Source organism: Cajanus cajan, chromosome 5, assembly GCF_000230855.2.
Source record: "Cajanus cajan strain Asha chromosome 5, NIPB_CcT2T_4, whole genome shotgun sequence".
Lineage (NCBI taxonomy): Eukaryota > Viridiplantae > Streptophyta > Magnoliopsida > Fabales > Fabaceae > Cajanus > Cajanus cajan.
Genome location: NC_138521.1, coordinates 60499164 through 60522342, shown reverse-complemented (window position 1 = coordinate 60522342; position 23179 = coordinate 60499164). Strand labels below are relative to the sequence as shown.

General features: G+C 31.7%; 2 protein-coding genes across 5 annotated transcripts; both read left to right on the top strand.

The window, feature by feature from the left end:
* Positions 1 to 6279: 6279 nt before the first annotated feature.
* Positions 6280 to 14976, top strand: LOC109808369 (Nuclear transport factor 2 (NTF2) family protein with RNA binding (RRM-RBD-RNP motifs) domain-containing protein). Of its 4 annotated transcripts, XM_029273404.2 has the most exons (10): positions 6281 to 6466; positions 7489 to 7674; positions 9087 to 9387; positions 9494 to 9726; positions 9815 to 9995; positions 10245 to 10366; positions 10453 to 10515; positions 14134 to 14197; positions 14325 to 14612; positions 14689 to 14976. In XM_029273404.2, the coding sequence occupies exons 2-9, from the start codon at positions 7489 to 7491 to the stop codon at positions 14561 to 14563; spliced, it is 1389 nt and encodes a 462-aa protein (XP_029129237.1). In that variant the 5' UTR covers positions 6281 to 6466; the 3' UTR covers positions 14564 to 14612; positions 14689 to 14976. The 4 variants fall into 4 exon arrangements, with proteins under 4 accessions (XP_020226946.1, XP_029129237.1, XP_020226945.1 ...); XM_020371357.3 differs by having other exon boundaries at positions 6280 to 6474; positions 14325 to 14976; XM_020371356.3 differs by having other exon boundaries at positions 14325 to 14976.
* Positions 14977 to 16113: 1137 nt separating this feature from the next.
* TOM5 (mitochondrial import receptor subunit TOM5-like protein) lies at positions 16114 to 18063 on the top strand. Its single transcript, XM_020372888.3, has 2 exons — positions 16114 to 16302; positions 17777 to 18063. Exons 1-2 carry the CDS (start codon positions 16216 to 16218, stop codon positions 17852 to 17854), a joined length of 165 nt encoding a protein of 54 aa, XP_020228477.1. The 5' UTR covers positions 16114 to 16215; the 3' UTR covers positions 17855 to 18063.
* The last annotated feature ends 5116 nt before the right edge of the window (positions 18064 to 23179 follow it).

The following is a 23179-nucleotide window of genomic DNA, read 5'->3' as shown; positions in this document are numbered from 1 at the left end:
ACTCATTAGCTCAATAGAGTTCCTTTCAAAATTTAAAAATCGTCTCAATCCAACTTGATTCCTACTTACAACTTATTACATATATCATTTATACATCAATATGCAACTCAAATTTTTGAAGAAAAAAAGGCTTGCAACACTAAATCATTGACAAATGCATCAAAATTTTCTCCCTTCACCAAGAACACCAAAAACTAAAATTTCCACATGCAACCCACTTCAAAATCAAACCCTACAGTTACAAATCTCCATGATTCCATCTACACTAAGTTCATTCTTCATTTAACAACTTGACATTTCAACCAAACTCGAGATTTTTAACTCCCTTTACCTCAATTATGAGCCCACCAAGAATGGAGAAGAGGAAGAAGGAGAATACACTACTAGAAAGTTATTGTTCAACATCGTCAATTCTACATCGATTTAGGTAGAACCGATGTAAAAATTGGATGCAGTGGCATATTCGTAAATATGAGTTGAATGTAAAGCAAATTTACATCGGTTATGTACAAAACTGATGTAATTATTGAGCATTTTACATCATTTTTAATTGGACCGATGTAGATTTAAATGCGCGGTGGCAATTTTGTAAATATTTACAAGTAGATCTACATCGGTTTTCAAAATAATCGATGAAGTATAGAAGCTAGCATATTGTTCAACACGTACAGTGTGCGTTGTAATGGAGGACGTGAAGTGCCTCGAAGCCATATGCTAGAGCGAGGTCTCCTTCTTCCCAATCGTCGCCACTCTCCTCCTCCACCATTCTCACAACGTCAACCACGCCAAGTCCCACCATGGGCCCACAGCCTCTCCCGCAGCAGATCCCCCTCCAAGAGACATGGTCTTTGGCAAACAACACCAACACCAACACCCAGCCACCAACACCAACACCAACACCAACCTTCGTGTCTCCTCCTCCCTCCAGGATCTCTCCTCCTACCGCCACCACCACCTTCGCCGCCTCTTTCTCCAAAACCAAACACCCGTCGCCCCAGAGATGCCTCCTCCTGATCCTCCTCCTTTGCACCCTTTACTCCCGCTCCCATGCCTCCGCCAAATACTACGTCAATCTCGACTGCGACAGCACCGACACCCGCGTCTACATCTACAAGGCCCAAATCCACCACTGCCCCAACACCAACCTCCCCATCGCCATCCACTCCCTCAAAGACGGCCTCTGCCCCAACCCTGCCAGCGCCTGCGCCTACGACCGCATGGAGACTGAGCCCGACCTCGACAAGCTCCTCCACAACGTTACCGCTCTGAAAGCCGCCCTCAAGCCTCTTCTCCACTAGGCCCAGAAGCAGATTCCACAATGGTAAAACCTTAACCCTCTTTATTTTATTTTAATTTTTAATTTTAATTTTTTGTATGTTGTGTATTTTCTCTCACTCTCTTAGGTTTTGGAACAACTCAGTGGCCAAACCCCTGTTTTCTCCAAAGGTATTATTTGTTATTGTGATTTTTTTTTTTGCAATTGTTGAATGAGTATTGATTGGTTGAATGGCAATGGCAATGGCAGCTAGGTACATTGTGCTTTCGTTTGGGATCAGAAGAAACGAGAAGATTGCGTGCTATGTGATGGTGAGGGGTGACAAGGCGATGCAACTTCTGGAGATTGGTTTGAAGGTGAAGGAGTACAAGCTGCTGAGGAGGAACTTCAGCAACACTGGTTGCTTCGACTTCGGCATTCAGGATTTACATCGATTATAATAAAAACCGATGTAGATTTATGACTATTCTACATCGGTTTTAAAATCGATGTAAAATTGTATACATTTACTACGTCACTCTCTTCTACATCGGTTTTAGAACCGATGTAGATGATGTTAAAGAACCGATGTAGATAGCGTGTCTTGTAGTAGTGAGAGAGTGATTATGAGTTCCCAAGCTTTTCACTCACATTGTTGGTCTTCAACTCCAAAGGTCTACAACAATAACTATACACTAACACTACCACTTTGGGATTCATGAGGAACCAAAAGAAGAAATGGAAGGGAATATGAAAGTGTTTTAAGAACCACACATTTTCAAGTTTCATAAAACAAAATTACGTTTCCTAAAGCATTGTGTTACAATTTCCTAAACAAATAAGAATTTTCGTCCCAAAAAATAGGCTTACTTGAGAATAGGAATAGATACAGAGCTTTGAATTGCTCCTCCACCCCTAGGTCGCGTCACTAGTAGCTACATTTCAAAGAAGTCAATTGTCTTACCCCTTAGTTCATTCAGCTTGTGGTCAACTACAGTTACAAGTCTCTTCTCATAGGTTAAGTTCTTTCTAACTTGCACTTCATCAATCTCCACCACATGACTTAGATCTCTTATGTACTTTCTCAATTGAAAAATGTGGAACACATCATGAAGGTTAGATAGAAAGAGCGACAAAGGATCTGGTAAGGACAAAAGAACCTTGATCCCAAATTTTTGGCCCTCACCACCCTTCCTACTCTTATAGTTGGTATCACTTTTAGGAACACATGTTTCCCCTCTTCAAATTTTAGAGGCTTTCTCCTCTAGTCAACATAAGGATTCTGTATACTCTAGACAATCCTCATTCTCTCCTAAATTTATTTCACATTCTTAGTGGTCTACAAAACTAACATAATGAAGTCCTACACCTTCTATCATACAATGTCTCAAAAAATGTCATTCCAATACTTACATGAAAACGGTTATTGTAGGTAAATATGTTTTTAATAAAAATAAGAGTAATTTGTACAAATGTACATGTATCATTTTAGTCAAAGTTATAATTAATTATTAAAGTTAAAATTACTTATTAAGATAAAATTATAATTTAATTAAAATAATGCTTAAATAAGTACATAACAATTAACAAATTGTAAATAAATTTAGTCCGAATTGAATTTGGGACCGGTTTCACTTTGAACATAGTATTCATTATGATTGCTTGCACACCAAAAATATTCATTATGATTGTTGATTACTCATGCCTCGTTTATTCGTAAAGAAACCTCAAAATTTAAGCATATTTGTGCCTTAAATACGCAGCGCAAGCACTAGCCAAAAATATAAAAATACGCAAGAACTACATCACTGCCTTATAATTTCAATCTTAGCTGGCACGTAAGTCAAGATCCATTTTGGAAAGTAGTAGTTTGTACTGTATAGTTTAATTGTGCTTTGTGACCGGGACACACTAGTGAATAAAACGCATTTAAAATTGGTTATTTTTAATTTTTTAAAATCGGTTTCGTAACCGATTTTAAAAGAGCTGATTTTGAAAGTTAGACTTTTAAAATCGGTTATTTAACCAATTTTAAAAGTTAACTTTTAAGATCGGTTGTTTTATAACCGATCTAAAAAGTTCGGGCTGCGAAAAAAATTAAATTGGAACGGGCCGTTCCAAAACTAGAACAGGCTGTTCCAGGTTTTTAAAAACGAGTACGGGGCGTTCTTCTTGCAGAACGGCCCGTTCTCCTTGGAGAACGACCCGTTCTAGAAGGAGAACGACCCGTTCTCCATGCAGAACAGTCCGTTCCAGTTTCGTAATTTGCCCAAAATGAACCTACAACGAAAATAGAGACAAAAGAAGAGCATTAGAAAACGAAAAGAGACGCAAGAAAAGCATGAGAAGACGAAAACGAAAATGATAACGAAATTTACCTTATTGAAGACTTTAGAAATTGAGAGCGCAAGAGAGTAAAAAACTGAATGAAGGGAAAGATTAAAGAGAATGAGAATGGAGAGAAATATAAAAGGTTTCTGACGATACTTTTAAAATCGGTTATTTATGAACCGATTTTGTATACTACATACAAAATCGGTTATAAGACAACCGATTTTAAAAGTAGCACTTTTAAAATCGATTCTTAAATAACCGATTTTAAAAGTAGCACTTTTAAGATCAGTTAAAATTTAACCGATCTTAAAAGTACTTTTAAGATCGGTTATTTAAGAATCGATCTTAAAAGTGATGTCTGATACAACTTTTAAGATCGGTTCTTTTGTAACCGATCTTAAAAATTGTGTCAGACATACCTTTTAAGATCGGTCATAAAATAACCGATCTTAAAAGTACTTTTAAGATCGGTTAAATTTTAACTGATCTTAAAAGTGTTCATATTATTTATAAAATTGTCACCGCGTCATTTTTAAAATCGATTACCTTATAACCGATCTTAAAACTCCGATTTTAAATTCAATTTTTACACTAGTGACAAGTCGATCAAGGTACATAAGATGGCCATGGCAAAATTTATTATAAATGTTGTTCGTGTTTCAATTTTCAAAAGCATAGTATACAAATAGAAAACTAGAGCTGTCAAAACGGGTCAGCCCGACCCACCTCAACCCACTTTTTAAGTGGGCCAACCCGACCCGGCCCACCAAGTTTATTATGCAAATTTTTTTAGCCCGGCCCGGCCCACCACAGGTTGGTGGGCTAAACGGGCCGCCCACCAACCCACCTGATTTTTTTAAAAAAAATTATAATTTAAAATAATTTTCAATATAAAATAATATATAATCTAAAGTAAAAATTATCAAACTAAATATTATGGATACAACATTAAAATTAAATTAAAAAGTGTACAAATCTAAAAAATTAAAACCGAAAAATAAAAATTCTTTCATGAGAGTGATTATTCATCAATATTAAATTTTATTGGAGGTTTAGGTAGATAAATTTATAGCAATTTCATATTATTTAACATTAATTTTATATTTATATATATAAAAAATGATATCTTATTAAAATAATGCATATATATAATAATAAATAGTTAAGTGAGTTGTTAGTGGGTTAAGTGAATGGGTTGGTAAGTGGGTCAGGTGGGCCGCTCGGCCCACCACGGGTTCAACCCGGGTGGGCCGGATCGAAAGTGGGCCGGTTCACATTTTTTGACCTATCATAATTTTGTTTTATTTTTTTGGCCCGGCCCGGCACGTTTTCAAGGTGGGCCGGGTTGGCTCACGGGCTGGAGCCCACTTTGACAGCTCAATAGAAAATGAAAGTTACTTACTCGATATGCGTCAACAACTCAGTTGGTAGAAGTAGAATATATTTTTTTGACTTTACTTTTTGTTCCTCACATGAATAAAAAAACATGAATTTAATTTAAATGCACAGAAAGTATAGAAGTTTGAAAATGACTATGAGTGATGTTAAATTTTCTTTATATTACAGAATTAATTCACAATTAAGTTTAAAGAATAAAGAGGGATTCAAAATTTCAAACTCACTCTTCTTCTCAAACTTGCTAATATCGTTAAAAACGTTACACCCAAAATAAAATATAGGCGTTTGATATAATTTTATCTTAAAAAAATGTTATAATAAGACTAGACTTAGAGAAAGACGTTTGCCCATAAACTATCATTGACTTTAACTTTTTTCTAACGTACTAGAATATTCAAATTATAATTTAAGTATAATAATTATATTTAATATAATTTATTCTTAATTGAACGTGTAAATTTTTTTGTATTGAAATACATATAACTTATTCTAAAATAGAAAAATTACATCTCCAATTAAAAAATTTAGGCGCCTTATGCATGTATACATTTAAAACGAAAAATAACAACAAATACACTAGAAAACAATTAATTTCTGAATTCAACGCGATGGATAAATTTGGTCATTAGGTTAGGTTTTTTGAGAATGACAATCATGAAGAAATTAATACTATCAATCAATTCAATTAGTGGTATTACCAAATCATTTTTATTTAACTAATTTTAACAATCATTAATCAATTGTACTTCCAAGGTTAAATAAGTTGTTCTTATTGTGTGTGGAGAAATTAATGTAATTAAATGAAAATACCTTATTACACGTGGCTATTTATTTATCATTTTTATTTTTAAAATAGATTTCAATAAAATTATTAATAGTTAAAAATAATTTTGTATGGTAATATATTTTTTTTCTTGTAATCTTGTATTATAACAACTATTTTTTATAATTTGGAAAATATAATTTAAATGATAAAAAATATTAATTTATCATAAATTTTAATTATAGTTAAATATTAAAAATATTTATTTATTATAAATTATTTAATATAAAATAAAAAATTTGTACATTATGCAAGTTAAACATTAATAAATAGATTTTTAAATACAGAAATTACATTTTAGATTTACGATGATTATTTTATATTATAATCCAAAGTAATTTTTAATTAAAATTCAATTAAATAAAAAGCTTAAAAAATATCTAAAAATATTTTCATGGAAGAATCCTATCTAACAAAGATCGAATTTAATATGGGTAATCTAATCTAATATAATAATCTAATCTTGTAATGGTAAAGGCATCTTAGAGAAAAAGAAAAAGAAAAAGCAACAGCAGGAGTCATCGTCTCTTGTGATCTCCGAACACAACACAAACTAAGCTCAGAATCTTTACTCTCTCTCTCCTCCCACGCCCTTCAAGGACTCTGTCGTGTCGATCTCTCTCTCTGTTTTGTAAATCGTGTCTTCCACCAATCAGGTACGCACGTGCGTCTTCTCATCAACTCCTTCCTCTTAACAATTCTCAGATACGCTACTTTTCGGTTATGGTTTTCTGTACCACCTTGCTTCCTACCTGATCTGTCAATACTGCGTCGTTTTGGACTAATTACTCTTCCTTCAACCAAGTGCGTTACTCTTCGCTCACACTTTTGGTTTAGTTAACTCTTTTTCTCCACGATTCGGATGGTTATCACTTTGATTCTGTTTAGGGCTTTTACTTGAATTTTACTATTCTCATGATCGCTGGCTTTTCGACTCTAAATTGTGTGAAATTGCTTAACTGTTTCTGTCATGATTGTACTGTACTGCTGTCTAGTGGCTTGATTAGGATGTTTTATTGCGCTAATAGTTAGATACTGTTGCGAATTTAATATAGTACTCGCATTTGACATGGAACGGGGACATTGGTTTAGGCATTCTGAATTCTGATCATTGTACTGGGGAACCTGCTTTTTAGTTTTTGGAAACAGCTACTGACACGGTCAGTGTTTCATCCTTTCGTGTGATTCATGACATTCAGCTTCATCATTTGCTTTAGGGATGAAAGGACATGTGGTGACACTGGCCAGCTGTTTCACGAGTTTATTGTTTAAGGATTCGTGTCTGACATTCAGCAAATGTGAATTTCATTCTATCTTATCTCTCCACCCTACATTTGTGTTTTTTTTCTTAGTTTCTAGGCTCTGCGACCCGACGCTTTGCAATTGCTTTCTCCCTAAATTTTGATTTCAAGACACTGAGTGAGCTTTTGGATTAGTTTATTTTTAGATTTTTATAGAGTTTTGTAAAAAAAAATCTATTCTTTTTCAAGAGGATTTGTTTTGTCCTTTTTATGGCATATAAGTTATTCAAGTTCTTTAGTTAATTTGAGATGGGGGTGGGGCATAGCAAGGTGGCAAGCTGAAATATTTCTCTTGGTTTCCACAACGGTGATTGATATTGCCCATCATTTCATTAATGATTTTTTTCTGTTTTACATTACTGTAAATTTCATTGCAGATGGCAATGCCAGAAACAAGCCCTGCCACCACTCCCAGTGCTCAAGTTGTTGGCAATGCCTTTGTGGAGCAATATTATCACATTTTGCACCAATCCCCAAACTTGGTGCACAGGTTTTATCAGGATTCAAGTTTCTTAAGCAGATCAGACAGCAATGGTGTGATGACAACTGTGACAACTACAAAGGTAAGTCTATAAGTCTTAAAATCTACCAGATTATGCATGTATAAATCACTTCTTTGGTGATAAAGACATGTATTGTTTACATCCAAATCCATGGGTATGTAGAATAATTATCCAAATGAATATTTTAAATACTGTGAAAGATATAAAGAGACAGAATGCAATGAAATTGTTATTGACTCTTTGGAATTAGGTATTTGTGTCCACTTTGAAAATGGTTATTTTCAACCTGTCACATATTATGCATTTTATCTTACATTATTTCTAAATCAGGTCCTCATTTAACTATAGAATGACTGAAATAAAAATGCACCAATTAAACCACTAGATGACTGCAATTGTGGTTCAACTGTTATGGATTTGTAGCTTTGGATTTAAGAATATTTAACTGATGTTTCTTCCTTAAATTTTGAATTGAAAGTATATAAGTTTAATATCAAGAGCATTTGGAAAAAAATGTGACCGAGCTTTTGTACAGCAGTCTAGTATATGAAATCCTGAGGGTTGTTTCTTGCAATACTTTAAGAACTAAGTAAGAGGTTAGTTTTCTGGGATTTATATTGTTATCATACACTTAATAAAGAGAAAGAATTGGTTGTTAGGTTTTGTTCTGAAATAAAACTCTGTTAAAATAATTATGATTCAGATATCATGGAGAAGTTTTTGTTTAAAGGTATGATAAAGTGTCCTTTTCAAACAAAATATACTAAGCATTGCTTGTTTCAAAGGAGGGGAAGGGAAGGGAAGGGAAGAAAGGACCCATTTGCTTGGTTTGTGAGGAGCAAAGGTATAATAGTAAAATAAATTTTTTTACTATTCTACCTTTACAATTGACTATTATAATTGTAAAACTTAGGTATTCGTACATATTTGAAAGAGCAATAACTGAACATCCATTTTTTTTTATTGATTATATGAACAGTTCTGTCATTTGGCTAAACTAGTTCTTCTCGGAACATATTTAGCTTAACAATTACTGAGATTGTTTTGTCCTCTCCAATAACAGAAACAACCAAGCATTTTCCCACTATGTGAAGTAGACTACATGGATCAAATTTGTAATGTTGTATTCTTAGCCATGTCCATAGACAAACCATTGACCTCTAAATCTTTCATTGTTTTACCTGTAGTTTCTCTCGGTTCCCTCTACCTTTAGTGATAGGGCTACGATCCATCTAATTTTCTCTATTAATTGGGGCTTATACCACTTTTTTTCATGCATGCTCAAGCTGCCTAAGGCAAGATTCACACTTGTTGGTATACTTAGCTAATATTATAATGTAAGATTAACATGCGCACTCTCCTGCTAAATAAGTGTCATGTAATATGTCTTGCTTGTGTTAACATTTGTACTCCCTTAGAAGCAATTAATGGTTTGGTTTCTGAAGAATTTCCTTACCTAACTGTTGGATCAGGAAATCAATGAAAAGATTATCTCCCTGAATTATGAAGATTATACAGCAGAAATAAAAACTGCAGATGCTCAGGAGTCATATGAGAAAGGTGTGATAGTTTTAGTAACTGGATGCTTAACTGGGAAGGATAATGTGAGAAGGAAGTTCTCACAGACATTCTTTCTGGCTCCACAAGATAAAGGATATTATGTCTTAAATGACGTCTTTAGGTACATTGAGGAGAATGATACACCACAATTAAATTCTGCCTCGGTAAATGTCATCAATGAAAATGCTGAGGCAGTGCATGTGCCAGAATCAGGTTAGAATGATTTTTCTCCGCACACACATATATATAAATATATGTATTCAACATTTCTTTGGTTTGCTTAAACTTCAATTCATAATTGCTGCACCCATGTTTCTAGAGGATATGCATGCTCCTGAACATCTTGTGGAAGACACTTCAACTTTGGCAGAGGGTGAAAACCTTGATAATGGTGCTGAAGTTTATAATCCTCAGGATGAGGACGAAGGATCTGTTATTGATGAAGAGGTTGCTGAACCCCCTACTGATTTAAGTCAGAATGATGTTGTTACAGTTCATGATTCAACTTCTGCTATCCAGGATGATGCACCAAGGAGATCATATGCAGCCATTGTGCGTTTGTGCTTATATATTTTCTTGCCTTGTGCCACTCTTCTGTTTCTTTGCATTTATTAACTTAATGATTTTCATTTACATGAAGGTAATGAAAAGTAACACAGCATCCGGTCATGTCTATGTTCCTAGCCGAGCTGCAAGAATGGCATCTGCTAAACCCAGTGAACAATGGCCTAGTACTGCCAAATCAACTCCTGCACCTGAGGCATATATTGGTGCTCCTAGCAGTGATAGTGTACCTGGAAGTAGTGATGTTCATGAAGAAGGTATATATTGGTGCTCATTGACATGGTTGATGGCCATTTTCTTTTTCAGACCAGTCAACTGTGATCTAGACACATTTTCCTCCATGGCTTATTTGTTTCATCTAAAAATGACTTGTGAGCGGAAGAGATTTGAACAAATACATTAAAGTAAAGGAGGCCAAATGAATTGATAAAGTTTATAACTTCATATATACTGGTGCATTAAATTATAGTTTGGAAATTAATTGACTTGTTCTGTACTTTTAACAGTTGAAGGTCACTCCATATACATACGGAACTTGCCATTTAATGCAACAGTTGAACAACTTGAAGAGGTCTTTAAGAAATTTGGTCCTATTAAGCATGGTGGCATCCAAGTTAGAAGTAGCAAGGTCTGGATATTACTGTCTGCATTTTCAAATTATCTAAGCATTGTCTGAGGCAAGCTTATGAGCTATATTTTTTTGGCTTCTTGCAGCATGGATTCTGTTTTGGCTTTGTTGAATTTGAGGATTTGAGTTCCATGCACAGTGCACTTGAGGTACAGTTTTATTTGAACTGTTTGATTTTTGTAGTTCTGCACCGCTGTTTGTTTATTTGGCCATGGAATGTGGATGTCCTTAATATTAAAAGTTTGAATATCTTTCAGAATATTTTTAGGTTGTGTATGTAAGGGGGAATTTTAAAATTTCAGGGAATTTAAAATTCTTTAAATTTGAATTACTTTGATTTAAATTTTCATCATTTATCAAATATTTTATTTGGATAAAATCAATTCAAATTTCTAAACATTGATAGATAGGAGACAGAAGTAGGAGAAAAAAGAGAGAAAAGAAAGAGGGAGAGAAGATAGTGAGGGATGGGAGAAACAGAGAGGAGAGAGAGGGAGAAGAAAGAGAAAATGGAAGGAAGAGAGAAGAAAAAGAGGGAAAAGAAAAGATAGGGGAAAGAGAGAGAATAGAGAGGAAGGGAAAAGAGGGGAGAGATAGAAGACAGAAAGGGGAGAGAAAAAGGAGTGTAAGACGAAAGAGATGAGAGAGAGTGAAGAGAGAGAGAATGGAGAAGAGAGACAGAAGACAGAAAGGGGAGAGAGAAAGGAAGAGTAAGAAGAAAGAGATGAGAGAGCGAGGGAAGAGAGAGGAGAGAAAGGAGAAATAAAAAATATAGAGGTGAGATAAGAGAAAGTAAGTATGAAGAATTTCATATTCTTACTTTTTCAGTAATCAAATACTTTCACAAATTATAGAATTTCAAATTCTTTCTAAATTCCTCATCAATTATTTCACTCTAAAACCATTTTAAATTCACAAAAAATAAATGTACTCTCTTAAAATTCCTCATCCAAACACATTATTAGTTTATTGATAGTACATATTACTATTAGCATTAGGTTGTATCAATGTTGCCTGTATTTCCCAAGCTTCAGCTTCTGATTGAAGCAGTTATGGAATTGGAATGTTCAGGATTTCAGTATGTTCTGCATCTGTTGCTCATGAAACATTGTGCACGCATTGCAACCGGAAGGTCTTTCTAGAAATCCGATTAAAGCAACTCAAGTTTTTTATTCATGTCATTGATGTTTCTTTGACAAACTCCCATATTTTGTCTTCTCACATATCATTGTTTGATATGTTATATCCATGACAACTCAATTTTGGTTTTGGTTGCAAGTCCGAGTAGTTGGCTCAAGTTAGGAAGTCAAGGCTTGTTTTAGCTTGCAGTGCCTTTTTTGTTTCTCATTTTGCTTGTTTTTTTGAGTAATCTTGTTTCTTTGAGGACCACAAGTTATCCTCAATTAAAATACATCACTACCATTTGTTTCCATTCATCTCTAGCTGGTTGGGTGCTTGATATTATGGTAATTTGGAGACTGTATAGGAAACAGTGTTGCAATGGCCAAGTGGATGAAACAGCTTGCTTTTTAGAATGTGATAATTGGTTATGATGTGGCACATGATGTGGCACTGAAGGTGGCATCAGCACTCAGCAAATAAATCATTGAGCCGATGTTATGGTTGAGGAGCTATGATGCATGGACATGGCATGGGATTGCCATGTCTCAGACTCTGACACTGTATTAGAGCAAACACGCCATAGACACAAAGGCAGATTGCATCTGCACAAATCGGACACATCTTAATCGCAAACTCCTACAAAATGGACACTCCCAGTCATAAACACACAAAATGGACACGTCGCCTAGTTGTGGACACGCAGCCTAGTTGTGGATACGCAGATACGGGCACAGCCAAACAACCCGACACGTATGACCCAAATCTGAGATGCGCGTGGCCCAACTTGCTGATTCGAGATTTTTTTTTTTAAAAAAAAGAAAAATTCAGATAAAAATAGAAACAATAAAGGGAGAATTCAAGATTTTGAAAAGGAAAAGAAAAAAATCTTGATAAAAACAGAAACAAGGAAGGAAATTGTTCTCATGTCTCTCCTTAGCCTTCAAAGTATAGAACCGTAGTCCTCCATATCAATATATAATATTTTTTGTCATGTTATATATATGTCATGTCTACGTGTCCTATGTTTTTTTATTTTACTATATCTCTGTGTCCGTGTTCATGTGGTATCTAAATCTGTGCTACATGAGCAGTCAGATGTTGACAAGTTGATAAAGATGGTTATGACAACCTATGATGATAGCGAGTCATAGTTGAAGTTTATTGTCATGGTGGGACAGTGGTGAATGTCATGACTAAAATTCCATGGAATTGGCATGGACTGGGGACTCGGGAGTTTGGTGAGTGGTGACAACAGCAGAATAGGTTATGGTAGCAATACAGTGGCAACAGTTGGTCATAAGCATATCATGGTGAATGGGATGGTAAGATGGCTGATCAGTAACGTTACTCAAAGTCACAAAATTCAGTTGGGATTAGGAAGCATTTAGTTTGATTCAAAAATGGGTACGGCATTGCCTTAGTATGTTGGTGGGAAATAGAGTATGTTTGTCTTTGAAGAAAAATATGCTTTCATTCTTGAATAGAAACTTAAACAAAAACAAGAACTAAGTTCAGTATTACTAGATAGGGTTGTTGGCTATATGGGTTGATGTACATCATCAGGATCTACAAATCAAATTTCCAATAGGTTTTCCTCTACCCTTTTAATCAAATTTTCTTCCATTTAATCCACTTTTCTAACTAAAACCTCTTTCTAATAGTCCTAACACAAGACCAAATTACCTTAGGGGAGAGTTTCGGTCATCTCCATAGTAAGTGTCACTTCAATTTTCTTTTAGATACATTTGATCCTAAACTTGTCTTCTCTTAATCCAATCTCTCTTTTGGTAAAAAGATGCAGATAATTTTCCATATAATTAGAAAATTATCTACAATGTTTCAGATAACATTGCATTTGCAGTACTCAACATGCCGACAATAAGTTCACTATTACTGTTCTGGGTGCTATGAATTTTTTGGGGCAGGTCCAAATAACTTTAACCTTGTCTAACTGATGTAAACGGGACCAAGTGGGATATGGGATGTTTTGGATTTGTAATTTTGCTGTTGGATTACTCGTCCAACAATAGTTTTTTGTTTTTTATAAAGGATAGAAACATTTAGGTGTTGTATTATGTATCTGTTTTACCATCGCCCAATGTTTGGCAAAGATGTTACTTACATGATTCACTTTTATTAGATAATATAACTAGAGAATGTGTGGTTGTTGAATTCTTTTTTTGTACCCTACCCTGCAGTGCAGTGCAGATTAGAACAATTACAGTGTATTCCACTTATTCTGAAATTTGTTGCATCTTCATGATATCTTAAGCTTATCTATCTTTACTTAAATTAAATTTATCCAACTTGCTGATACATGGCATCTTTTTATTGTTTGTCTTCACGTGTTTTATTGTTTACAAACTTATTTTTTATTGATCTTTTTATTTGCTGGTTGGTGTCAATAAGGCTATAATCTCACCAGGCACCAGTGGTCACATGATTTCTATTTTTTATTTTCTCGTCATTGTAACATTACTATGTAACATCGTCACATCACATGATTTCTAGCATCATTATTTACTTGTTAGTTTTCTTTTCTCATTACTATAGTAGGGATATTTGCATTTTTTTTACTTTGTCTGGTTTTCATCCATTTCTCGACATGTGATGCTGATCAAGGATCTTGCTAAAACTAATTTCAGGCTTCCCCTATCACTGTTGGCGAGCGACAAGCTGTTGTGGAGGAAAAGAGAACTACTACACGAGGTATACTGATATATTTTCTTTTTAACTTTTATGTTGAGTTAAACATTATTCATATTTGATGCTGATTAAAACAAGGTTAACACATTGATGTTGATTACACACTTTTCTCTATTTGTTCTTATTCTAGTCAGCGGTAGTGGGAGAGGGAGGTATCCTTCAGGAAGAGGTGGATTCCGAAGCGACAGTTTCAGGGCGCGTGGGAAATTTGGTGGTGGACGGGGTTATGGCAGAAATGAATTCAGAAACCAAGGAGAATTCTCAGGGCAACCTAGGAGTTCTCAACGGCCAAATCAAAATGGAGGTGGGCGTGGTGGACGTCAAGGTGTGGGGAATCGAAATGCTACACCACCAGCTTCAGCAGCATGATCATATTGGCTAATGAAATAAGAAAAAAAAAAACAATACAAAGAAGCTGGTGGGTTGATTATTATTATTATTTTTTTTTTATAGGAAAAGGAAGCCAAACACCTTTTTCTTTTCCCCTTGTTTAGGTACAAGTTCAGGTTTCTGATTTTCCTCGGTGCAATCATTCAATGGAAGATTAGTGGGTTCATTAGTACTTGCAGAAGTGTTTTGGATAGTTCATGTATTTTTTCCATTACCAATACACTTCTCTGCTTCCATTTTGCTAAGTTATTGAGCTAGAACGTTCCTCCGATTGAGTTGTCACATCAATCTCTGTTGTGGAAGATTTATATGTAAATTGGTACTATGTGTATTCTTTTCCTTTTTATTTTTTCATAAACCTAATGGAAACTGTCTACGATTTTCACCGATAAGCCTAGAGCGAGTGTAGCAGGATTTCTGTGCATGTCTTTTTTTATCGGCTTTAGTTGACATTTTCTTCATGAAGGTGCATTCACCTTTATTTAATTTTAAAATATTGGTTAAATCTTTAGGCGTTCCGATTCAGATAATGAGTGAATACACTATTTTACACGTTCTCAGATTTCCCCCCTGTATAGTGGGGTTGTAATATTCAAAAATAGTTCAACAGATGGCTTCATACAGAATAAACTTAAACAAACATAATTATGTTATTAAATATAAGGCTACCTAATTTTGCTTTAGATTATTAAAAATTGTATATGCAATATTTTATTTTTAAAGAAGAGGGTAAAGGATCAATCTTGACGTCCCAAAAATCCGTCCTAGTTGTAATGACTCAAATTTCAAATGGCCACAAATAAGCAACACTAGAATAGTATAATCCTTGGATAACAAGAATTCTATGGTACGCTTGGGACTGAATGCTATAAAAATTTTGATTTCTACCTATTTCAAGTTTATTTAATATCCAAATTTCCTACATTCTTATGTTCGTAATTTTAAAACTATTAAAATCAGTATAATAATAAGGTTGGGATAAATGCATGATAATTTAAGTTTGATTCTTATTATTGTTACCGTAATCTTATTAATAAAAAAAAAACTTAATAAAGATGTTCATGATTTTTAATTTAGTTGTGATTGAATTGGTATTAAATAAATATACATTTTTTAATAGTATATTTTTTAATTAACATAAATGACCGCACTATATATCTTATAAGGTATAAAATTACTAATAAGAGACAATAATATTAATTTATAAGTGAACTTATAACTTGTATCGGTGTTGGTTAAAAAAAATCGGTTAAATATAAAAAAAATTGTATAATAGAAAGAAAAAAAAAGTTAAGATCGGTTCTCTATCATTGTTTTTACATCGATTTATTATATCATCGGACCAATTAGTTTGATCCAAAATTTCTAATTATGATTTAAATAATCTAAAGCAAACCCATATATAAATATTTAGTTATTTCTTATCGACAAATTAAAACAATAAAATAAATATATAAATATTCATATTTCCCAAAAAGAAAAAAAAAATGGTACGCATTTTGGCACTCTTGCTCTTGCACGTGCCAGTTAACAAAAACAGTCCTTTGTCTCTCTGATCGTCAAAACGCAAAACCCAAAACCCCAACCCTAATAGCAAGCTCTCGTTCATTTTCGCCTTTCGTATCTCATCAATGGCCGACTCTGTCGTTTCGATTCAGTACCTCAAAGATTTCGTCAATTCTCAAATCTACGACGATGAGAAATGGGCCTTCAATGTGGTAATCTCTCTCTCCCTCTTTCCTTTTCTTCAATTCGATTCGCACCCTTCCCTTCCGTTTTCCCTTGATTCTGATTTATGTTAATATCTGATTCAGTATGGCTTAGTTTCATTGTTATGCCATCAGATCAAATTGCCAAGGTTGCTGCCATTTTTATTTTTTGTTCTGTGAAACAATGAGAGTGAGATAAAGCAATAGTCCCTATGTATTTTGAAATTTTACAGTTGTACATATGAGAATTGTGCTTGGTTTTAATGTGTGAAGGAAGAAACTTGAAATTTTATTTTTTTTGTGATGAGTACCTTTAGCTTGCGAAATGGGTTGGTTGCCCCCCTCCCCATTTTTTTTTATTCATCATTGCAACATAATAGCCCCGTGATTTTATACCTTGTGGTATTGAATCTGTTGCCATTGTCATTGGAGGAGTTCAGTTCTTGAATCTTCTTTGAACTCGAAGATCCCTTGTGAGTTTGTGGATTATGAGGCTACTGTTGACTGCATTTGCACCTACCCATGTCTGAATTTTTAAAGTCGTGTTAATGATCTTGTGACTTTTGGATATTTCTTCCTCTAGCTAGTTGTTACCCTTTTCTGCTATGTTACTTTCAAGTTTTAAAGTCGTGTTAATGATCTTGTGACTTTTGGATAGTTCTTCCTCTAGCTAGATTTACCCTTATCTGCTATGTTACTTTCAAGTTTTGAAAATGTCGATCCTCTTCTTATTGCCTACGTCTTATGGACTGTTTGGTTCAAAAATGGGGAGGGATTTTAATAGGGCAGAGGGGTGGTAGCTCTTTATTTTTGTTTGATTCACAAAGGTAAGGGAGAAATTTTAAAACCTAATTTATTTTTGTATCCTTATAAAATGTTTTAAATATCTTTCCTTCCCTTCCAAACTCCCAAATATTAGAGGAGTGTTAAAATTAGATGAGGAGGAATTTTGCTCCCTCTCTTTCTAAAAATTGAACCAAACAGAAAAAACTTATAAAAGTCTCCCATCTTTCCTCCATTTCCATCCAACCAAGCACTACGTTAGAGACTACGTTGTCCTCTTAAGTTTCATAGGAATTCAAACATTCTCTTATGTGAAACATTGTTGGTTGTGATTAGTTTTGCTGGGAAATTCTTAGGACAGGATGCCTGATTTGTGATTATTGTAGAAATTATATTGTAGGCAGTTGAACCCGAGAAATTGATTATCCAGCAGTAGTGAATAGCTGCTGTAACCTCTCACTTTTTGGTTAATAAGGTTACTCATGAGACATGAGCTTAATTTAGAGGAAATGCTGTTACGAAGTGTTGATCCCAGGAACATGAATAAGACTTGTGGCAAGCCTTATGGCTATTTAGTGCTGTTTAGATTTTTCTTAATTATAACGGAATTTCTTCATGTTAATTCTTGTTTATATCCTGCAGCTTGACTTAGTTTAGAATTAATGCTGATTCTCTGTTCCTTTGTTTTTTTCACATGCAGAAATTGCTGCGTGCTGCTGGATTGTTTGCTGGATCAATAGTACTTATGAGAAATTACGGTGACCTTATGGCAATCTGAAAGTAGAACAAAAAGTTGAGTTGCTATTATCTACTCAAACAGGAGTTTGATGTCTAGTTTTTTTTTTTTTTTTTTTTAACATGACATGAGTTTTATCGATTTGAAGCTTTTGATTGAGTTATGTTTACTTTAATAGTACATTGACATTTCCTTGGGCTAAGATGTTTTGGATATGAAATAACGTTTTCGATATTCTTGGATCGACTAAATTTGGAGTATATAATAATAATTATATATATTTGCGGTCAGCTTCTAAGGGTTAGGTCAAATGATAGGTTACAAAATTGCAAGTAATGCACCTTTGAGAATTGTTCTAGTGACACTATCTAACACATGATTTAGTACATTTTTACTGTTCGTTTAATTTTATTAGAAACTACACAATCATAAGTTGAGTTTATACCCCCTTTCTTCTGTCAATAACTATAAAATTGTTGACTTGAGCCATTAAGTATGCATATAAAAACATTAAATGGCATGTGAAACACGATTATGTGGATGTGGGATGTATGTATATAGTTGCATATGATGCATGTCAAATATATATATTATGAGTCAATCAGTTGTAATCGATAATATCTTAATTGTTCTCAAATCTCAGTCGGCTAACCATCTTGCTTAGACTTCCTCAAACGTCTAAGTCTCATACTTAGTCTTTCACAACATCTTTGCTTAATTCCTTACTCAGTCTTCCACAATTCACATATCACAAATTTCTCAAATGTCCAAGGCTCTCAACTATTCAAATACTTATAAAGAAGGGATTTACTTATTCTAAGAGTAAGTATGAAATGATTTATTTTATTTAATAACTTATATTTTATATTAAATTTTAACAATTCAATCGTTAAATTAAAATTTTTTAAAGTATATCAAGTCTATAAATTTTTAAAAAATGTGAAAATTATATATATATATATATATATATTTAAATTCATGTATTAAATGTTTTTATAATTATCTGATAAATTGAGTTAATAAAATAGAATATCAAATAATTTTTAAATTTTAAAATAATTATAAACTTAATATATGCATTAAAAGTTTTTAATTTAAAAATTTAATTGTTGAAATTTGATGTAAAATATGAGTTATTGAGTGAAGTATGTCTATAAAGACTTATTCTTAAATAGATCTTTTTTCATATATATATATATATATATATATATATATATATATATATATATATATATATTCTATTTTGATTCTCTCTCATTCTTCTAATCTTTCTCATCTTATCCGATGCTTCTTATGTGGGGGTGTAAATATGATGTTTAAAGTTAAACCTATGTTATCAAGTTGGTTTATATCTCATTGGGAAGTTAAGAAAATTATTTACTACTTTTATGTGATTTAAAGTTTTGATTTTATCATCTATTATATCTAAAATTACAAAAATGCACCATTTTTGTCTAGCTTTGATAGTTTAATCTTTTGTAATTAATTTTACCATATCTCAAGTTATAGAAGTGATGTTTTTTTTTTAATTATAATATTGGTACAATGTATCCGTTGTTAGAAATAATGATTAAATTTTGTTATCGTGCACACATTTCATATGAAGAACATTAAGCCTAATTTGATCATAATTTACTTAAAGAGGCATGCAACTTGCTATACAAGTTTTCACCGAACACAACTTAAGCATCACTAAACATGATACATTATAGCAATTGTATTAAGCATTGTAAATTAACTAAACCTAATGAGATTTAGGTTAATTCCTATATTCCCGATTAACAAATCAATTGTTAACCAATTAATTATATATTATTTAATGAGATTTTAGCTTTTAGAGACTCCATATATATATATATATATATATATATATATATATATATATATATATATTTACATTATTACTTTAAGATAAGTCCTTTTAGGGTTAAACTCAAATTATCAATGTTCAACCAAATATACAGTAATCATAATATGCACTCAAATAAAGTCACATAGATTTAACGTAACTTGAGAGTGTTCAAAGTCTCTCCAAAACATGTATCATACAACTTCCAGTGTTGAGGGACAACTTCACTTTCCACATTTATTCTACATCCATGAGCAAAGTACCCCCTTACATGAATAAAGCTCCAATAAAGGCAAGGTTGCGATGATGTAATCTCTTCCTCTACTAGTTTCAAGCTCTTCTTCATACGATTCTGATGACACGAGAGAGTTCTAAGAGACATAAAAAAATAAGGGTATTAAGTTATACTTTCTATCTTGATTAACCAAAAGTTATTAGATTACAAAGACTAATTTAACAACACAAAATACTTTTTATTTCATAAATCAATATGAGAGTATAACCTTTTTATTTTCAAATCTCTTCTTGAATATTTATAATAATTATTTAATTGAAAATTCAACTATTTTCAAAAGGATTTTCACTCTATTATTAATTAAGATTCAATTAAAAGTCAAACACTATAACTAATATTTTTGAAAATAGTTTAATTAATTTTAACTTATTTTATTTTTTTTCAAAAAAATTGGGATTTTACATAAGTGACTAGTAGTTTGGACCTTTTTTAATGATATGACATTTAATTCATGACTATGCAAATAAAACAATACAACACATGTAAGTAAAGGAATACTCTTGAGTGGTACATTACTTCTTTAAGGATTAGTCTCATGATTTCCGTTGTGGGACAACTTGCGTTTAAAAAAAAAATACAATTAAGCAACAACAAAAATACAACTATACTTTTGTAACGAGTTTAGTTTGACATCATGCACACTGTTTGTAAAGCAACTAATAGTTTCTCTATCAATTTTTTAGATTTGACGTAAAATTTTCATGAATGTGATCTCGTGAATTCTAATTCAATAGTATGACAATTGACAAACTCATCCTCCCAAAAATGCATGTTTTGATATATAACATCTCCGGTCGCATTATTGAGGTTTTCCAACTTTGTCGTGGCACACAGACCATTAAATGAACCCAAGGATATATGAGATTATAATTTTTCAAATTAGTTATTTTATGGCATTTTTGCATGATGCTTTTTTGAATACCTTTATTTTGTTATTTGTATGATGCTTTTGGATTTTGCTTGCTTCTTTTTATTTATTTTTTAAATTTTTTATAACAAGTAACATGTTTTGTGATACATGTGTCATATGTTTTAGTCTTTTATACGTAGGACAAAAGGTTCCGTAAATAACACAACAATCGTGATGATTGTCAATTTACATATCATTTGTAATTTCTCATAACCATCATTGTTTTTTCAACATTTTTCTCATAAATGTTGTTTAAATACATTAAATCAAAATTGATTTTGGGTATCTAATTGTTAACATGAGTTTTAATATATATATATATATATATATATATATATTCTTATTATTATAATTAACTATTTTGACATAAATTAAAAAAAAAACAAAAAATAATTATGCATGTAATGATTTTTTCACTTCATGTTAACTATTAAATTAAAAAATATAAGTATAATATTTTAACTTAATATGAACCATAATCCTTATAAAAATAATTAAAATCAGATAAAATAAATGATAATAATAATAATAATAGTAGTATTAAATAAACAAAAACATCAAACACAGAGACATTTAAATTAAAATGTACAAATATAAAACACTAATACAACTTATAAGGTATAATGAGATTGTGGAAAGAGGTGACAATGAAGTTTAGAGGTGGGTAATAGGTCCATGTCTCTTATCTCATTTGATAAAAAATAGTTTCATATTTATGTAGATATTTATTAAGTGAGTACTTACAAATTTTATTAATATATATATATATATATATATATATATATATATATATATATTCTCATGTACATTTGTGATTTTTAAGAAATTAAAAATTAAAAAATATTAAAAATAATTTTGAGCTAGTATTTGATATTATTTTTATTAAAATCTTAAACATAAAATGTAGTAGTACCTATAAACTAAGAATGGTTTTGGATTACCATTAGGTATAATAAAGCTATGGTGTGACTACCAACACATTGGTATTACTTCATCCTATTTAATAAATTTATTTAATTTGATTTAGCTTAGAACAAAACAATTTTGAATTATATATATATATATATATATATATATATATATAATTATAAATTTTACATAATTATTTTAATAACACCATATTTTTTAAAATGTAAAATATTTTTACATATTGTTATTTAATTACAATTCACTATATTATTGATTTTAAAAAAATAGCACTTACAAGTTACAAGTCATACTAAATATAATATTTAATTTACCGTTGAGCACATCAATTGACTTGAAATTTGATAACATATTTTACCCAATGTTTTGATGTAGTTGATTATCGATCTAATTCAAATAACATTGAAAATAATTATTTTAAAAAATTATTAATTGATTATATCATGTCTTATTTGTAAGATAAAATAATATTTATAAAATCTTATTCAAATATAATTATTTATTATTGGGTAGAGCTTAAAAAAGTTTATCTATAATTTTTTTTTATTGTTTAAACATACAGAAACTTAGTGTACAAAGAATTGTCTATAAAAGAGTGTGTATTTTAAACCACCACAAAAAGACAAACACATAAGGGACACTCATTAGCAAATATCAAAATAATTTCATTTTTCACTTTTTCAATTAATTAAATAATCTAATTAGTCACTTCTTGTCTCTGTGTGCCTTACGAGTGTTTCCAACCATGAATGAAGTGTTTAACAAACGGGACCCTTCTATAAATATTCACGGGAATATTTATTCTAACTTTCCTTCGTGAGAACGAAAAATTAGAACGATGACTTGTTTTCAAGTGTGTTTATTTTAATTAAAACGTGCATCTAAATTATTTTTAAACACGTTATAATAAAATATGAAAATTTTTATGGTACCCTTAAAAATTTAAAAGATTTAGAATCTGTTTTTGATTTTGTTTTTTAAAAATATGTGAACATTTAATGTTTTAGAATAACTTGATTACATTTATTTTTTATTTAAATATATATTTTTCTTAAAATTCTTAAAATTCTTAATATTATATATATATATATAAATTATATAAAATATTTAAATTTATTAAGGATATTTTTTTATATATTATGAGTCATGATAAATTGAGATTTTTCATATTTTTATGTACATTTTAAGAGACAAATTGAATAGAAAATTCATAAAATCTTTTTCTACTTTAACAAATAAAATTTTATTGTGTTTTTTTTTATAATTTATTTTAATTTTTACAAAATAATTTAAAATATTTGACTAATATTCAGGGAGAAAAATTAGTAAGTTAATTATTTAGATTCTTTATTTAGCAATAACACATTGAAAAAGAAAAGATAATGA